The 17,150-nt window shown below is 49.1% G+C and overlaps 1 protein-coding gene across 1 annotated transcript; it reads left to right on the top strand.

Moving 5' to 3' along the window:
• The first annotated feature begins 2,761 nt into the window (after positions 1-2,761).
• Positions 2,762-3,530, top strand: LOC119923413 (olfactory receptor 2G3-like). The gene is made up of 2 exons (XM_038742811.1): positions 2,762-3,019; positions 3,171-3,530. Exons 1-2 carry the CDS (start codon positions 2,762-2,764, stop codon positions 3,528-3,530), a joined length of 618 nt encoding a protein of 205 aa, XP_038598739.1.
• Positions 3,531-17,150: the final 13,620 nt, after the last annotated feature.

Here is a 17,150-nt window from a genome sequence, read left to right as displayed (position 1 = left end):
ATCATTTCTCCAGACCAGAGTGGGAATCTTTTTGCCTTTTCTTCACACCACGACTGGTGACTAGGGATGAAACAAAGACCCCCACACTCCCACCGAACAATCTGCAGCCTCTATGGTATTTAGGAAAATGGAAATTGGGCATATATGCTACTAATCTAGAGTATTTATTGAGCACTCCCTCTGTGTGGAGCAGGGGAATGTGCAATATAGGGCAGAATCCCTACCCTCGAGGATCTTAAGGTCTAGCCTGCCCTATATGGATTACTCCTGACCCTGCCTCAAAACTCCATCTTGCCTGCAAAAGCCCAGATGCTGAAGAAATCAGGTAGAAAGCCTTGGCCATCACTACTCCACAATTACTAGCCCTGTCCCAGCCAAACAGAGATGGTCCACTCCTAAATGTGAGTCCAGGAGTGGCTTGGGAGCGAGTCAAGAGAACCAAGAGTATGAGCTGAGATTCCCACTGACCTCGGGGAGCTGAGGAGTGGAAGGCACTAAGGAAGAGCTGAAGGGTGAGAAGTAGCGTGGGCCTACGGATAGAGCTAAACTCTTGGAGTCAGAAGGATCTGGGTTCTAATCCTAGTTCAGCAATTTGTCTGCCATCTGCTGTCTGCTATGTAACGCTCGGGCAAATCATTCCACTTCTCTATGCCTCCGTTTCCTCATCTGCAAAATGGGGATTCAATACATGTTATCTCTCCTATTTATATTGTAAGCCTCATGTGGGACCTGATTATCCTTTGTCTACCCCAGCGTTTAGTAAAGTACTTGGCATTAAGTAAGCACTTAACAAGTGCTGTCTACTAGTTTTGTTTTATTGGCCGTCTCCTCCCTTCTAGACTGTGAGTCCGTTGTTGGATAGGGATTGTCTCCATCTGTTGTAGAATTGTACTTTCCAAGCGCTTAGTACAGTGCTCTGCCCACAGTAAGTGCTCAATAAATACAATTGAATGAATGAATGAATGAACGAGCCAGAGCTAATCCATCAGTGGTATTTACTGGGCACTCACTGTGTAGAGAGCACTGTATTTAGTCCAATATATCAAACCTGATGGGCACATTGGTCCCCAGAGAAAGTGAAAGGGAACAGAGGAGCTGTGTGACTTTGGGCAAGTCACTTAACTTCTCTATGCCTCTGTTACCTCAACTGTAAAACGAGGATTAAGACTGTGAGCCCCACGTGGGACATCCTGATTACCTTGTATCTACCCCAGTGCTTAGAACAGTGCTTGGCAAATAGTAAGTGCTTAAGAAATATCATTATTATTAATTATTATCATTATTATCTTAGAATTGGAGCTCCTTGGGGGCCAAGGACCCAATCTATTTCACTCCCAGACCTTAGTGCAGTGCTTTGCACATAGTAAGAGTGAAATAAATACCATTCCTACTACATCAGAATGTCACTGAAACTGCACAGGGTGCTGGATTAATGCTACTACTGGGTTTCCTTGGGCAAGTCACTTAACTTTTCTGTGCCTCAGTTACTTCATGTGTAAAACGGAAAGTAAGACTGTGAGCCCCACGTGGGACAACCTGATTAACTTGTATCTACCCAGCGCTTAGAACAGTGCTTGGCACATAGTAAGTGCTTAACAAATACCGTTATTATTACTGTTATTACTACTACTACTGACTTGCTTTTTCTCTGGTTCTCTTTCTCATTAGCTGTCTCCTGTTTGTCTCTCCCTTTCATTTCTTCATACGTTTTTCTCCTTCCCTCTCGTTTCCTCAAGCTCACTCATTTTTTCTTTCATCCTCTTGCTATTTTTCTATCACTCTCTCCCTCTCGTTTTTCTCTCCTGGTCATTCTTTCTTGCACTTTTTTCTCCCTCTCACTTTGTCATGCTTTTTCTCTCCCTCTCACTCTTCCCCTTTCTCTCTCTCTCTCTCACTTTTTCTCTCCCTTGTGCTCTCTTACTCCCTCTTGGTTTTCTTCCCCTTCACTCTCTCTCAAACTTTTTCTCCCTCTCACTTGCTTTCCATTACTCTCTCTCTTGCTTTTTCTCTCTTTTATGCTTTTCTCCTCACTCACTCTCTTATTTTTCGCTTCCTCACACTCTCGTTCTTGCTCCCTTTTCTCCCACTCCCTCGGTTTCCTCTCTCTTTCTTTTTCTCTCCCTTTAACTCTCCCTTGCTTTCTCGTTTTTTTCTCCCCCAGTGGTATTTTCCCCTCTCTCTCTGTTTTGCCGTTTCTCATCCTCGCTCTCTCTTTCCTGAACTTTTTCTCTTGCTTTTTCTCCCTTTCCTGAACTTTTTCTCTTGCTTTTCTCTCCTCACACTTTCTCTCACTCACTCCTTTTCCACTCTCTCTTTCCCTCTCACTATTTCTCTCCCTTACACTCTCTTTCCCTCACTCTCTCTCACTTTTCTCTTCCTCTCTCTTTCCCTCACACCCTCTCTCTGATTTTCTCCTCCTTTTTCACTTTCCCACTCCCTTTTCCCATAATTCTCTCCCTGCCTCCCTCACTCTTTTTTATCTCCCTCATTCTCTTATTTTTTAATCTCCTTCTTCATCTCTTCCCCTCTTCCTCTTTCTTTCATTCTCTTTCTCTCCCTGCCTCCCTCGTTTTTCCTACAAGGACGAGGATGATGCAGAATGGAAATTCTTGGGAGGACTTTGTCTTGGTGGGCTTCTCTGCTCAGCCCCAGTTAGAGAAGATACTCTTCGTGGTTGTCTTGATCTTCTACCTCCTAACCGTGATGGGCAACACCGCCATTCATTTTGGTGACCCGACTGGATCTCTGTCTCCATACTCCCATGTACTTCTTCCTGTCTCGCCTGTCCCTCGTGTACTTCTGCTTCACCGCAAGCTTTGTCCTCCAGCTTCTGTGGAACCTCAAGGAGCCCTCCAAGACCATCACCGTGGTCGGTAGTGTGGTCCAGCTTTATGTCTCCCTGGCCCTGGTGTCGACGGAGTGCATCCTTCTGGCCATCATGGCCTTGAACTGTTACCCTGCCGTTTGCCTACCCCTTCACTACTCCACCGTCATGCACTCACGACTGTGCCGGACCCTGGTGGGCTTAGTCTGGCTGAGTAGGGTGGGGGACACCGCAATTCAGGCCACCATCATCTTCCACCTGCCCCACTGTGGACATTGGAGACATTCCCACTTCCTCTGTGAAATGCCCGCCATGCTCAACTGGCATTTCTGGACATCCAGGCTAGGGAGATCCAGGTTTTGGGGACACTTTGGTCCTGATTCTCCTGCCGTTGAGCCTGATCACGGTGTCCTATGGGTCCATTGTCCCGGCCATGCTGAGGATCAAGTCTCCCCAGGTCTGGAGGAAGACCCTGAGCACCTGCGGGTCTCATCTCCTGGTGATCACTCTCTTCTATGGGTCCATCATGGTGGTCCACATCTGGCCCAGCAGCTCCTTCTCTGTGACTTTGTACAAGTTTCTGACCCTTTTCAACACAGCGGTCACCCCCACCCTCAACCCGCTCATCTACACCTTGAGGAACAAGGACGTGAAGGGGGCAGTGAGAAGGATTATGGAAAGCGACCAGAGTTCAGAAGCTGGCTAACATCTTGAATTAAATTGTTCTAGAGTACTGGAGAAGTTCAGGAAAGGTAGCGGCTATAAAAGACAACTCTCCACTGAAGGAAAATAGATATCTGGACAGAAATCAGATAAAGAGAATAATTGTGGTATTTGTTAAGTGCTTGTCATGTGTCTAGCACTGAATCAATCAATCAATCAATCAATCGTATTTATTGAGCGCTTACTGGGTGCAGAGCACTGTACAATGCGCTTGGGAAGTACAAGTTGGCAACATATAGAGACAGTCCCTACCAAACAGTGGGCTCACAGTCTAAAATGGGGAGACAGAGAACAAAACCAAACATACTAACAAAATAAAATAAATAGAATAAATATGTACAGGTACGTAGGGAGCGGGGGAAGACGCTGAGACAGGCAGTATGTGCACACAAACCGTACCCAATGGCTCAAGGCCAAACAGACTCAACAACAGGAGATAAAGAGACCAGGGCAAGAAAAACAAGCTTGCACCTGCAAGGCTCGGAGGCAACCTCAAGGCCATATCCGCAGCCATGATTGGCAACGGGTGGCTGGGGGCGAGCCAGAGCAAACGCTTCGTGACTGGACAGAGCTGTTGCTAGGTTAGTGGCTGGAGGGCGGTGTGTGCTACATGGCAAATCCTCGATACGCCATTCCCCGAGAAAACCCTGCCCCCGGGCAACGGAGGGTATAAGAGACGAACAAGACAAGGGGGGGCGCGCGCCCTCTCTCTCTCTCTCCCTCTCTCTCTCTCTCGCTCTCTCTCTCTCTTTTAACCATGTAACCGTTGATAGCAAATAAACGGCAACCAAGCTTTGAACCTCTGGCTGACTCTTCCTGGTATGAACACGCGGGCCACGTTCGGAGACGTCCGAAGACCCGGAGAGGTTAAGAACCCAAGAGTTGCCCCCGAAACCACGGGGAGCAACGAGTGGCGCCCAACGTGGGGCTCGGGTACCCCCACTGGGGAAGATCAGGGAGAGTGCCCCGTAGGCCAGGTAGCTAAAGGTCAGGCGGGAAGATGGGGATGGCACGATCGCTGCCCATATATAAGCCAGGAGATAAGGAATTGTACACCTGGCACTGTTACAAGATATTGAGAAGTAAGGGGGTAAAGATTGAGCTGAAAGCAATAAGGTAATTTATAGGGAAGATAACTATGACCTCCCCGTGGATATTTGATTCCGGGATCACGGAGGAGCGGTGGGACGTTATTGGGGAACAGATGACAGCGTATGAAGACTCCCACCCGGGGGAGCTAAAGGACGTGGACTTCCTTATACACGGTATCCTCCGTGCAGCCTTTCAAGGGCCAGCGAGACTCTCCTGGCAGCCATCCAAGAATTGGGCCGTAAACCCCCTAATTGGGACTCCTTTCATGGGACGGCCCAGAATGAAGGGGAAACCTCTGATGACTTTTTCACTCGTCTTAGTGAGAGAGAAGAGACGATGGTTGAAAGAATTGTATGTGTATAAAGGAAGAAGGAGGGAAAAGGAGAAAGAAAAGAGAAGGTGAAGCAACTGCAGTTGAAGGAAATTGTCTGCTGAGGCATCTACACCCTGCGAAGCAGGTGTTCCATAAGGGCGAATGATGGGTGGAGAGATTGCTTCTGAAGGAAATTGTATATGTATGAAGGTTAAAGTGTCTATGAAGGAGAAAGAGAAGAGACACGAGGGAATTTTAGTCGAATGTCGATCTTCCTGTAATACTCCTGTGTTGCCTGTGTGAAAACTGGGCTCCCCTCTGTCTTATCGGCTAGTCCAGGACTTGCGTGCAATTAACTCTTACGTTTTGCCCATGCATGCTGTGGTTCCTAGTTCTACGGCAGTAGTTAGCCCCGAAGCAACCTGTTTTACTTGTATTGATCTAACTGGTGCTTTCTTTACTATCCCGGTGTCCTGTGAGAGCCGGTACCTTTTTGCCTTTACCTGGGAAGGTCGTCAACTAACCTGGACGAGACTTCCCCATGGTTTTGTTCACTCCCCAACTATCTTTTCGAGAGAATTGTGCACAGACTTATCTCCCCTCATGTTACCCGAAGGGATCAGTATGTTCCAGTATATGGATGATATCCTTATTGCTGGGGAAACGAAGGATCTGTGTCGGTCAGGTTCCCTCCAGGTCCTAGCATGTTTGTATCAGCTTGGTCTTAAAGTTAGTCGCGAGAAACGGCAGTGGTGTCAGCCCCAGATAAAATATCCTGGGTTCATGTTGCAGGCGGGAGAAAGAGCAATCGCCCCCAAGCGAGCAAGCCTTATTCAATGCATGCCTCGCCCCACTACTAAGCGGGCCCTGAGAGGTTTTCTCGGTGTGGCTGGGTTTTGTCAAGCCTGGATTCCAGAATTTGGGTTGTTAACCAGACCCCTTTTTGAGCTCCTAAAAATGATTTCCCCTGAGCCCCTGGACTGGATTCCCGAGGCTGTAGAAGCCTTTCAGACACTAAAATCATGCCTGAGTTCAGCCCCTGCCCTGGGACTCCGTGACTACAGTAAGCCGTTCTATTTGTACATTCATGAACGCCGCGGAGTGGCCTCAGGTGTTTTGTGCCAAACTCTCGGTCTTCACAATCGACCAGTAGCCTATTATTCAGGTGTCCTTGATCCTGTCATTTTAGGTCAGGTACCTTGTAACCGCTGCATAGCTGCGGTGGTAATGCTGCTTGAAAAGTCTCAGGATATCCTCTTGGGACATCCCGTTGTTATTCGGACTCCGCATGAAGTTGTGCGCCTCCTTCGTGGAGCAGCCACCGAAGCCTTATCTGTGGCACGCCTGACTAAATATGAAGTTCCTTTATTGGAAAATCCGCAGGTACATGTGGCGCGCTGTGGATCCTTGAATCCAGCTACCCTGCTTGAGTCCTCTCCCATGACTGACCAAATTCATGATTGTGATGAAGTAGTTCGGGAAACTGTCGCTCCTCGATCTGACCTTCGCGATGAGCCTTTGTCCTCTTCTGATCTAACTTTGCTTACAGATGGCTCCTCCTTTATGGACCAGGGGGTGCGCCTCACCGGCGCTGCTGTTGTTACCCTAACCTCTGTGCTGTGGACCGGCTCATTCCCAGCTTCTTGCAGTGCACAGGCAGCTGAGCTTGAAGTCCTTACACAAGCATTACTACTTGGTAAAGGGAAGTGTGTGACCATCTGTACAGACTCGAAGTATGCCTTTGGGGTCTGTCATGCTACAGGTATCCTGTGGCAAAGTCGGGGGTTCCTCACTTCAGCGGGTCATCAGGATGCTAATGGGGATCGTATAGAACGCCTATTACAGGCCCTCTTGCTCCCAGCCGAGGTGGCTGTCGTGCATGTGCATGCCCACACCCGAGGAAGTGATTCCCCGAGTATGGGCAATCGCCGAGCCGACGAGGCCTCTCGTTGGGAAGCTCGGCATGCCCCCCTTGTATGTGTAGCTCCTGTTATGACCCTGGCCCCCACGTCTATGCCTGGCACTCTGTTGCCCTCCCTGATTACTGATAAGGAAAGAGCTGAGTGACCTCGGCAATATGAGGCACTGGAACGGGACGGACTCTTTTGGGTCCCTGATGGACGCCCTATTTTGCCCGCTGCTGCACTGTGACCAGTTTGTCTGGGTCCTCACCAGGAGACTCACTTTGGTGCAGATGTCCTGGCAACCACAATTCTTCGAGTTTGGTTTGCCCCAGGTATCCATCCTGTTGCCAAACGTGTCACAGCCAGTTGTGCTACTTGCCAGAGCTTCAATGCTTACCCTGGTTATCGGGTTCCCTTGAGGGGAGACGCCCTTGGGTCTATTCCCCTTTTGAGGGTTTGCAGGATGATTTTGTGACACTTCCGAGGACTGGTCGTTTCCGATATTTACTAGTCATTGTTGATCACCCGACTAGATGGATGGAGGCTTTCCCTTCCTCCCGAGCAACCGCTCTTACGGTGGTGAAATGTCTCTAGCGGGAAGTCATTCCCAGGTTTGGGCCACCTGCTGTTATTGATTCTGATCAAGGATCACATTTTACTGAGTCTGTTCTATCTGAAATTTATCTACCTGTCTCTATATGTTGCCAACTTGGACTTCCCAAGCGCTTAGTACAGTGCTCTGCACACAGTAAGCACTCAATAAATACGATTGAATGAATGAATGAATGAATCGACCACTTGCAATTGAATGTTCTTTACGTGTACCATACCAGGGCGTTGATGCCCTGCGAGCCTATGTTTTGTCTCTCCAGGGAATTCTAGCTGAGCTGCAGACAGCTGGAATCCTTCATCAGCGCATCCCTCTCACGGATCATCTGCATCCATTCATCGCTGGAGATTGGGTTTGGGTTAAGCGCATGGTCGGCAACGGTTCACTTAAGCCATCCTGGGAGGGACCCTACCAGGTTCTCTTGTCTTCCTTTTCTGCAGTTCGTGTTGCTGAGCGCCCCTCATGGATCCACCACTCCCAGGTGAAGCCAGCCGTTTTTGATGCTTCGCCTCCTGATTGTACTCCCCCATCGGTTTCTGCTGACTCTCAGGATTCTGAGCCACTTGCTGTCCCAGCTTTACGGCTGCATCGACCTTCTACCAGATGGGCCTCGGTCCTGTGAGATTTTGTCTGGTTGCTTATTTGTGTGTCTTGACGCTGGTTTTTTTTTTTTTTTTTTGCTGTGCTGTGTTTTTCAGCTCCTGAAGGCCTGCCTCTGATGTGCTTCATCTACCCTGATGCTTCTGCAAACCCCGACCACACCCCTGTCCAAAGCTGAAGTCACAGACATGCAGCGCCGTCTGGACGCTGTGTTTCGCTGAGGAGGGGGATTGTTGTGTGTGCTCAGTTGTGCCTGGATTGTTGTGTGTGCTCAGTTGTACTTGAATTTTTCTGTTGGATTTTTCTATCTTTTCTTTTTGCCTGGATGTTTTTGTCTTTTCCTTATCCTTTACTTTAGGCGCCTGGTTTGCGGAAGACCTTTGTTATCCCGAGGAGGGTCGTATGTGATCCTCCCGGTGGCCATGGGCCTCGGAAGGATCAAAGGGGGGATTGTTGTCCACTAGTGGACTTGACATGACTGACTCCATTTTGTGTATGTTAACAGTAACCCTCCATTTTGCACAGGCCGAGAGAACAACTGCTTTTTGTATTTTATGCAAGGCTCAGCAACAGATGTCTTCAAGGCCAGTAACAAGTATCTATGCAAGGCCATAGGGCAGATAACAACCTGCACAAGGCAGTGAAAATAGAGAATAATGAGAATTTATAGCATCCTGTCGGCCCTAATTGGATTCCTGAAATTCCTAAATGCTGTGCTCCCATGTTGCTGTAACTAAAAGGCACAGTGAGAATGGGATCGGGGCTGCTTGTCACTCGTACCTCTCCCGGGAGGTGAACGGGCAGGTAGCCACTTTCCTTCTTTACTGCTCTATCTGAACTCATGTCTCCTAGTCATTTTTCCTATCTGCATCACCACCCTGGGTACAGGAACCCTGCGGCAGATTTACACTGATTAACCTATTTTGTACCCTACTTGTCGATAACAGTAATTTCTTTGGCGACCACGAAGGGACCCTCGTGCTGTGATCTGTATAGGAGCAACTTCCGTGGGTGAGAACGGCTGACTCCACCGAGCTCGAATAATCCGTGCGGCAGACTCTTCCTGGCCGCCAAAGTAACCGGCGAGTTACAGGAGCTGTGCCACCTTATCGACGAGCTCAACGCCCAGTCACTGCACTTCTCCAAGGCTTGGGACGACCTCGACCGCGGGGAGGACGCGGTGGAGGAACTCTGGGACTGGATCGAACGCGTGACGCCAGGGGGATTGGCCCCTTGGCTGGTCTCGATCCTTGCCGCCACGGGGGGGGTTTGCTTATGCTCACGTGTTTCCCGTGCCTCCTTCGTCTCTCTTGCTCCATTGTTGCCCGGGTGGTCCGCGAGATTAAGGTCGAGATGCTCCCACTGCGCGGACGCCCTTAGCGGTCCCCGCCATAACGATAGGCGGACACGTAGGGAGCGGGGGAAGGCGCTGAGACAGGCAGTATGTGCACACAAACCGTACCCAACGGCTCAAGGCCAAACAGACTCAACAACAGTAGATAAAGAGACCAGGGCAAGAAAAACAAGCTTGCACCTGCAAGGCTCGGAGGCAACCTCAAGGCCATATCCGCAGCCAGCGATGGTTGGCAACGGGTGGCTGGGGGCGAGCCAGAGCAAACGTTTCGTGACTGGACAGAGCTGTTGCTAAGCTAGTGGCTGGAGGGCGGTGTGTGCTACATGGCAAATCCTCGATACGCCATTCCCCGAGAAAACCCTGCCCCCGGGCGGCGGAGGGTATAAGAGACGAACAAGACGGGGGGGGGGCGCGCCCTCTCTCTCTCTCTCCCTCCCTCTCTCTCTCGCTCTCTCTCTCTTTTAACCATGTAACCGTTGATAGCAAATAAAGGGCAACCAAGCTTTGAACCTCTGGCTGACTCTTCCTGGTATGAACACGCGGGCCGCGTCCGGAGACGTCCGAAGACCCGGAGAGGGTAAGAACCCAAGAGTTGCCCCCGAAACCACGGGGAGCAATGCAGGTAAAATAAATAAATAAATAAATAAATAGAGTAATAAATATGTACAAACATAAATACATATATATAGGTGCTGTGGGGAAGGGAAGGAGGTAAGATGGGGGGAACGAGAGGGGGACGAGGGGGAGAGGAAGGAAGGGGCTCAGTCTGGGAAGGCCTCCTGGAGGACGTGATCTCTCAGTAGGGCCTTGAAGGGAGGAAGAGAGCTAGCTTGGCGGATGGGCAGGGGGAGGACATTCCAGGCCCGGGGGATGACGTGGGCCGGGGGTCGATGGCGGGACAGGCGAGAACGAGGTACGGTGAGGAGATTAGCAGCAGAGGAGCGGAGGGTGCGGGCTGGGCTGTAGAAGGAGAGAAGGGAGGTGAGGTAGGAGGGGGCGAGGTGATGGAGAGCCTTGAAGCCTAGGGTGAGGAGTTTCTGCCTGATGCGCAGATTGATTGGTAGCCACCGGAGATTTTTGAGGAGGGGAGTAACATGCCCAGAGCGTTTCTGGACAAAGACAATCCGGGCAGCGGTGTGAAGTACAGATTGAAGTGGGGAGAGACAGGAGGATGGGAGATCAGAGAGAAGGCTGATGCAGTAGTCCAGACGGGATAGGATGAGACCTTGAACGAGCAGGGTAGCGGTTTGGATGGAGAGGAAAGGGCGGATCTTGGCAATGTTGCGGAGCTGAGACCGGCAGGTTTTGGTGACGGCTTGGATGTGAGGGGTGAACGAGAGAGCGGAGTCGAGGTTGACACCAAGGTTGCGGGCTTGTGAGATGGGAAGGATGGTAGTGCCGTCAACAGTGATGGGAAAGTCAGGGAGAGGGCAGGGTTTGGGAGGGAAGACAAGTAGTTCAGTCTCGGACACGTTGAATTTTAGGTGGCGGGCAGACATCCAGATGGAGATGTCCTGAAGGCAGGAGGAGATGCAAGCCTGGAGGGATGGAGAGAGAGCAGGGGCAGAGATGTAGATTTCCTCATCCACTTCCATCCAGCTAACATGGAAGTCGCTTCCTGCCCGTGGCCGTGCAGCACAGCATGCACATTATGCTGTGGTCACTTCGGCCCGGATTGGGTCCTGGACATCAGAAAATGTTTCTGGTGAGAAGTGACATGGAGGGAATGAGAGGGTGTGATTGGTTTTAGACCAGGAGCACTATCATCAACTCCTCCATGCAGGAATGTTGGATGAACACAATGGAGGTAAGAGATTCAATCCCTTCCCTCCTGGGCTTACCAGTCTGCCGGTGCTAGACTGACTCAAAAGAATCTACAGCTAGGGGGAAATAAGAATGGAAAGGTGGATGCACAGATTAATAAATGCTTAGTAATGTAAATCTATAGGTAGGGAAGTGCAATGAGCAGTTGTGAATGTGTAAATGCAGAGGTGGGATCTGCCCTGATTTGGCATGGGGAGAAGAAACATCAATTTGGGCAAATTTGAAGGAAGAAGGAGATTCGGGAAGAAAGAAAGATCTAAGCCATGTTTTGGAGAAGGGAATGTCCTCTTTCATTCATTCATTATTTCAGTCGTATTTATTGAGCGCTTACTGTGTGCAGAGCAGTGTACAAAGTGCTTGGGAAGTACAAATCGGCAACATATAGAGAAGGTCCCTACCTAAATACGGGCTCACCATCTAGAAGGGGGAGACAGACAACAAAACAAAACAAATAGACAGGTGACAATACCAACGGGATAAATAGAATTAGAGCTATATACACATCATTAGTGAAATGAATTGAGTAATAAATATGTACAAATATACACAAGTGCTGAGGGGAGGGGAAGGGGGTAGGGTGGCGGGAGCGGGGAGGATGGGGAGGGGAGGAGGAGGAGAGGAAAAGGGAGGAGATCTATTTCCAAGGTCTAGAGGGTAGCTGGTAAAGACAGAAAGGGAAACAAGGAGGACACGGTTCAAAAGCCTTGAAGCTAGTGGCAAGGAGTTGATTGGAGCCAATCAGGCTTCAGTCTGTTTCATTTTCCTCTGAGAACCACAATCAGATTTGTTGTGTCGGCAGCTGCGTTGTGTATCCAAGGTGGGGCAGGGGAGGCAGTGAGCAAACCTTGGCTGGCGGAGGTCTGGAGGGGAGGAGGAGAAGGGAATCTTCTCCCATCACATTCCAGGGAAAAAGTGTGTCTGGGCCCAGGGAGAAGCAAGTAGTAGTAGTAGTAGTAAGGGGACCTGGGTTCGATTCCTGCCTCTGTCATTCATTCATTCATTCAATCATTGAGTGCTTACTGTGTGCAGAGCACTGTACTAAGCACTTAGAAAGTACAATTTGGCAACAGATAGGGACAATCCCTACCCAACAACCAGCTTGGGGACCTAGGTTCTAATCCCGGCTCTGTCCCTATTTGCTGTATGACATTAGGCAAGTCCCTTTGCTTCTCCGTGCCTCAGATACTGCCTCTGGAAAATGGGAATTTAGAATGAGTCTCACATGCTGGAAACCCTTGAAGATAATTGTGAGGTATTTTTGTTTCATGTGAAAAGATACATGGTGTCAGTGAAGGGTTTGGAGGAGACATGTTTGAGCGCTTCTTTGTCTTCTCTTATGCTTTCATGTCATCTCTGACCCATAGCGAATGAATGGACATATCTCTCCAGGAATGCCCCATTCTCCAACTGTAAATGTTCTGGTAGTTCATCCATAGAGTTTTCTTGGTAAAAATACACAAGTGGTTTACCATTGCCTTCTTCCCTGCAGTAAACTTAAGCCTCCTCCTCGACTATCTCCCATGACACTGCTGCCCAGCACAGGCAAGTTTTGACTTGCAGCAGATTGCCTTCCACCCGCTAGCCACTGCCCAAGCTAGGAATGGAATGGGTATGCCGCTGCTTAACCGTCCGTCTGGTAGCCGAGACTGGTAGAGTACTGGAAACTCTCCAGGTACAATTCTGAGTTGGGGGAGTGACGCATTAGCAAATAGTTAAATGAGTAAATGAGTGGCTAAATAGGTGTGGGTTGGTGTGACTGGGTGTATTTATGTGTAAACAGCCACAGTCAGTTGAAAGGAGAGCGTGTGTGTGTGTGTGTGTGTGTGTGTGTGTGTGTGTGCGTGCGTGTGAGTGTGTGAGTCACTGGCTGGGGCCCCGCAGCAGAGTGTCAGCATTATGCTGTGGTCACTGCGGCCAGAAGTGGGTCCTGGACGTCAGAAAATGTTTCTGGTGGGAAATGACAGGGAGGGAATAAGAGAGTGTGATTGGTTCTAGACCACCAGAGCTATCATCAACTCCTTCATGGCAGAAATGTCTGGTGAACACAATGGAGGTAAGAGATTCAATCCCTTCCCTCCTGGACTTGCCAGTCTGCTGGGCTAGACTGAGCCAAAATAATTTACAGCTAGGGGAAAATGAGCATGAAAATGTTAATGCGCAGCTTAATAAGTTCTTACATAGTGATGTGACTCTAAAGGCAGGTTAGAGCTATGAGCAGTTGTGAATGTGTAAATGCAGAGGTGGCATCTGGCAGATATGACATGGAGAGAAGAAACATCAACCTGGGCAAATTTGGAGGGAGAGGGAGATTCGGGCAGAATGATGGATCTTAGCCATGTGTTGGAGAAGGGAATGTCCTTGGAGAGGCAGAGGGAGAAGATCTATCTCCAAGGGCTGGAGGGGAGTTGGTGAAAATGGAAGGGAAACACTGAGGAGAACACCGGTAAAAAGCCTCGAAGCTAATGGCAAGGAGTTGATGGGAGTCAACCAAACCTCAATCGGATTCATTTTCCTCATTTGTACAATAGCCTGTACAGTGGCTAGTGAGTGGAAGGCAATCTGCTTCAAGTCACAACGCACCTGTTCTGGGCAGCAGTGGTAGGGGAGAGAGTCGAGGGTGGAGACTCAAGTTTACTGGGTGGAAGAACGCAATGGTAAACCACTCCTCTGTTTTTACCAAGAAAACTCTATGGATACAGTATCAGAATGCTTGCAGATGGAGGTGGGGCATTCTGGGAGAGATACGTCCATGGAGTCACTATGGGTCGGAGGCGAATCGACAGCATAAATCTAGACATGCCAGACCACTACACATATTAATACTATTGTACACTACAGGTGACAAATAAATACAACAGGTAGATTGAATGATAATGATGATGTAAAATGGGGATTAAGACTGTGAGCACCCCACCCCCACCCCGTGGGACAAACTGATCACCTTGTATCCTCCCCAGCACTTAGTATAGTGCTTTGCACATAGTAAGTGCTTAATAAATGCTGTTATTATTATTATTATTATTATTATTATATTTGTTAAATGCTCACTATGTGTGAAGCACTGTTCTAAACGCTGGCAAACTCCAAAAGGAATTAGTGTTGTTTACTTCATCGATGCTATCAATCCATCGTATTTATTAAGCATTTATGGTATGCAGAGTCGTCTACCCACTAGACTGCCACCTCCTGGTGAGCAGAAAAATATCTGCCAACTCCATTGGATTGAACTCTCCCAAGCACTTAGTACAGTGCTCTGCACACAGTGAGTATTCAGTAAATACCATTGAGCTATTGATTGATGTGTTCATACCTCAACATGTATCAATACTGTTGAACTCTATAGGTGATCAATGAATACAACTGCTTTATTTATTGAAATGGGAATCAATCCTATTTATTGATCACTTACAGTGTGTAGAGCGCTGTACCAAGTGCTTGAGAGAGTACAATATGATATAATTTGTAGAAATGTTACCTGCCCAAAAGGAACATACAGTCTGGAGGGGAATGCCAATGTTTCTAAATTGAAGTTCCCCTTTTCCTTTCCAGGGAGTCGGCATCATCTCCCAGAAATGACCAACGTCTCCGCGGTGGCTGAATTCCTCCTCCTGGGGTTCTCTGACATCCGGGAGCTGCCGCTGATCTATGCCACGCTGTTCCTCCTTGTCTACCTAGCCGCCCTTCTGGGGAATCTCCTCATTATTGCTGTCACCACCCTCGACCAGCGTCTCCACACCCCCATGTACTTCTTTCCCAAGACCTTGTCCTTCATAGACCTCTGCTACATTTCTACCACGGTCCCCAAATCCATTGTCAACTCCTGGACCAGTGACAGCTCCATCTCCTTTCTGCGTTGTATATCACAGCTCTTCTTAGTGATCTTCTTTGGTTCTTAAGAATTTTTTGTCCTCACTGCAATGTGTTATGACCGCTATGCCGCCATCTGCTCCCCGCTGCACTATGAGCTCATCATGAATGAAACAGCCTGTATGTGCATACTAGCAGCGTCATGGCTCGGTGGGGGTCTGCTTGGAGTCTTGCTTTCAGCTTCTACCTTCTCCCTCACCTTTTGTGGATCCAATGCTGTCGAGCAGTTCTTCTGTGACGTCCCCCCTGTGCTGAAGATCTCCTGCTCTGAGGTCCACATTGCCATTGATGTGAGTGTGGCTACTGGGTTCTTCTCGTCTGCAGTCTGCTTCATTTACATCATCATCATCATCAATCGTATTTATTGAGCGCTTACTATGTGCAGAGCACTGTACTAAGCACTTGGGAAGTACAAATTGGCAACACATAGGGACAGTCCCTACCTAACAGTGGGCTCACAGTCTAAAAGGGGGAGACAGAGAACAAAACCAAACATACTAACAAAATAAAATAAATAGAATAGATATGTACAAGTAAAATAAATAAATAAATAAATAAATAGAGTAATAAATATGTACAAACACATATACATATATACAGGTGCTGTGGGGAAGGGAAGGAGGTAAGATGGGGGGATGGAGAGGGGGACGAGGGGGAGAGGAAGGAAGGGGCTCAGTCTGGGAAGGCCTCCTGGAGGAGGTGAGCTCTCAGCAGGGCCTTGAAGGGAGGAAGAGAGCTAGCTTGGCGGATGGGCACAGGGAGGGCATTCCAGGCCCGGGGGATGACGTGGGCCGGGGATCGATGGCGGGACAGGCGAGAACGAGGTACGGTGAGGAGATTAGGGGCGGAGGAGCGGAGGGTGCTGGCTGGGCTGTAGAAGGAGAGAAGGGAGGTGAGGTAGGAGGGGGCGAGGTGATGGAGAGCCTTGAAGCCCAGGGTGAGGAGTTTCTGCCTGATGTGCAGATTGATTGGTAGCCACTGGAGATTTTTGAGGAGGGGAGTAATATGCCCAGAGCGTTTCTGGACAAAGATAATCCGGGCAGCAGCATGAAGTATGGAACATCACCCTCTCCTATGTCCGCATCTTCTCAGCCTTGCTGAGGATGCCATCCTCCGAGGGCCGAACCAAAGCCTTCTCCACCTGCCTGCCCCATCTCACTGTCATCATCATGTTTATCTTTACCGCAGCATTTGCCTATCTCAAACCACCTGCAGACTCGCCCTCGACTCTAGATCTGCTGGTTTCCATGTACTACACTGTGGTGCCCCCCACTGTGAACCCCCTTATCTACAGCCCGAGGAACAGGGACCTGCAGGATGCCCTGGGCAGGATCCTAAAGGGGACATTCCTCCGCATCCATTCTGGGACAAAATGTCTGTGTCCATGTACCAATAATCCCCTACCACCCCTTAGAAAAGGAATTGCCCTGTGACATAACGATATATACCACTGACCCAGAGGCCCAAACAACAAGTCGGGATATTCAGGGTTTGTCCAGGTCAGGGAGGTTGGGTGATAGGACTAGGTCTTATCTTGAGAGGAGACAGGGGCATTCACTGATGAAACTCTAGTTTCCAGAACCCAGGTGAGTAAATCATCACAGCAGGAGGAGCCATTTCCAAATAATTCTTCCTCAAGCCAGGAATTTCTCTTTCCCATCACCCCATTCTCAAAACCTCAGTCCCCGCCCCACCCAACTCACCCTGGGGGAGGGTCAGAGGATAGAGTCAGAGGAATCTCTTGCTCTCTCGAGCTTTGAAATCAGAACGTGTCAGCAAATGAAATCGATCAATTTACGGGTTGAATGAGAAGCTGATTGTCTAAAGTGGTATATGAGATGAAGCTGAAACCACGCAGTTGATGTAGATTGTCAGTAACTTTAGAAGTAGTTGTGATGTTGGGAGGCAGATGCTGTTGTTTCCATGGTAACCCACCCTGGGGTACAGTACCATTGCTCTAGCTTTAGGGACTGGGCCTTTATCTCTACAGGACCTCAGGGACCTCACAGGCAGAGGTTTTTGGCATCGGCCAGATCACG

Source organism: Tachyglossus aculeatus, unplaced genomic scaffold, assembly GCF_015852505.1.
Source record: "Tachyglossus aculeatus isolate mTacAcu1 unplaced genomic scaffold, mTacAcu1.pri scaffold_195_arrow_ctg1, whole genome shotgun sequence".
NCBI lineage: Eukaryota > Metazoa > Chordata > Mammalia > Monotremata > Tachyglossidae > Tachyglossus > Tachyglossus aculeatus.
The sequence above is the reverse complement of the archived record's forward strand: the minus strand, read 5'-3'. Positions and strand labels throughout refer to the sequence as shown.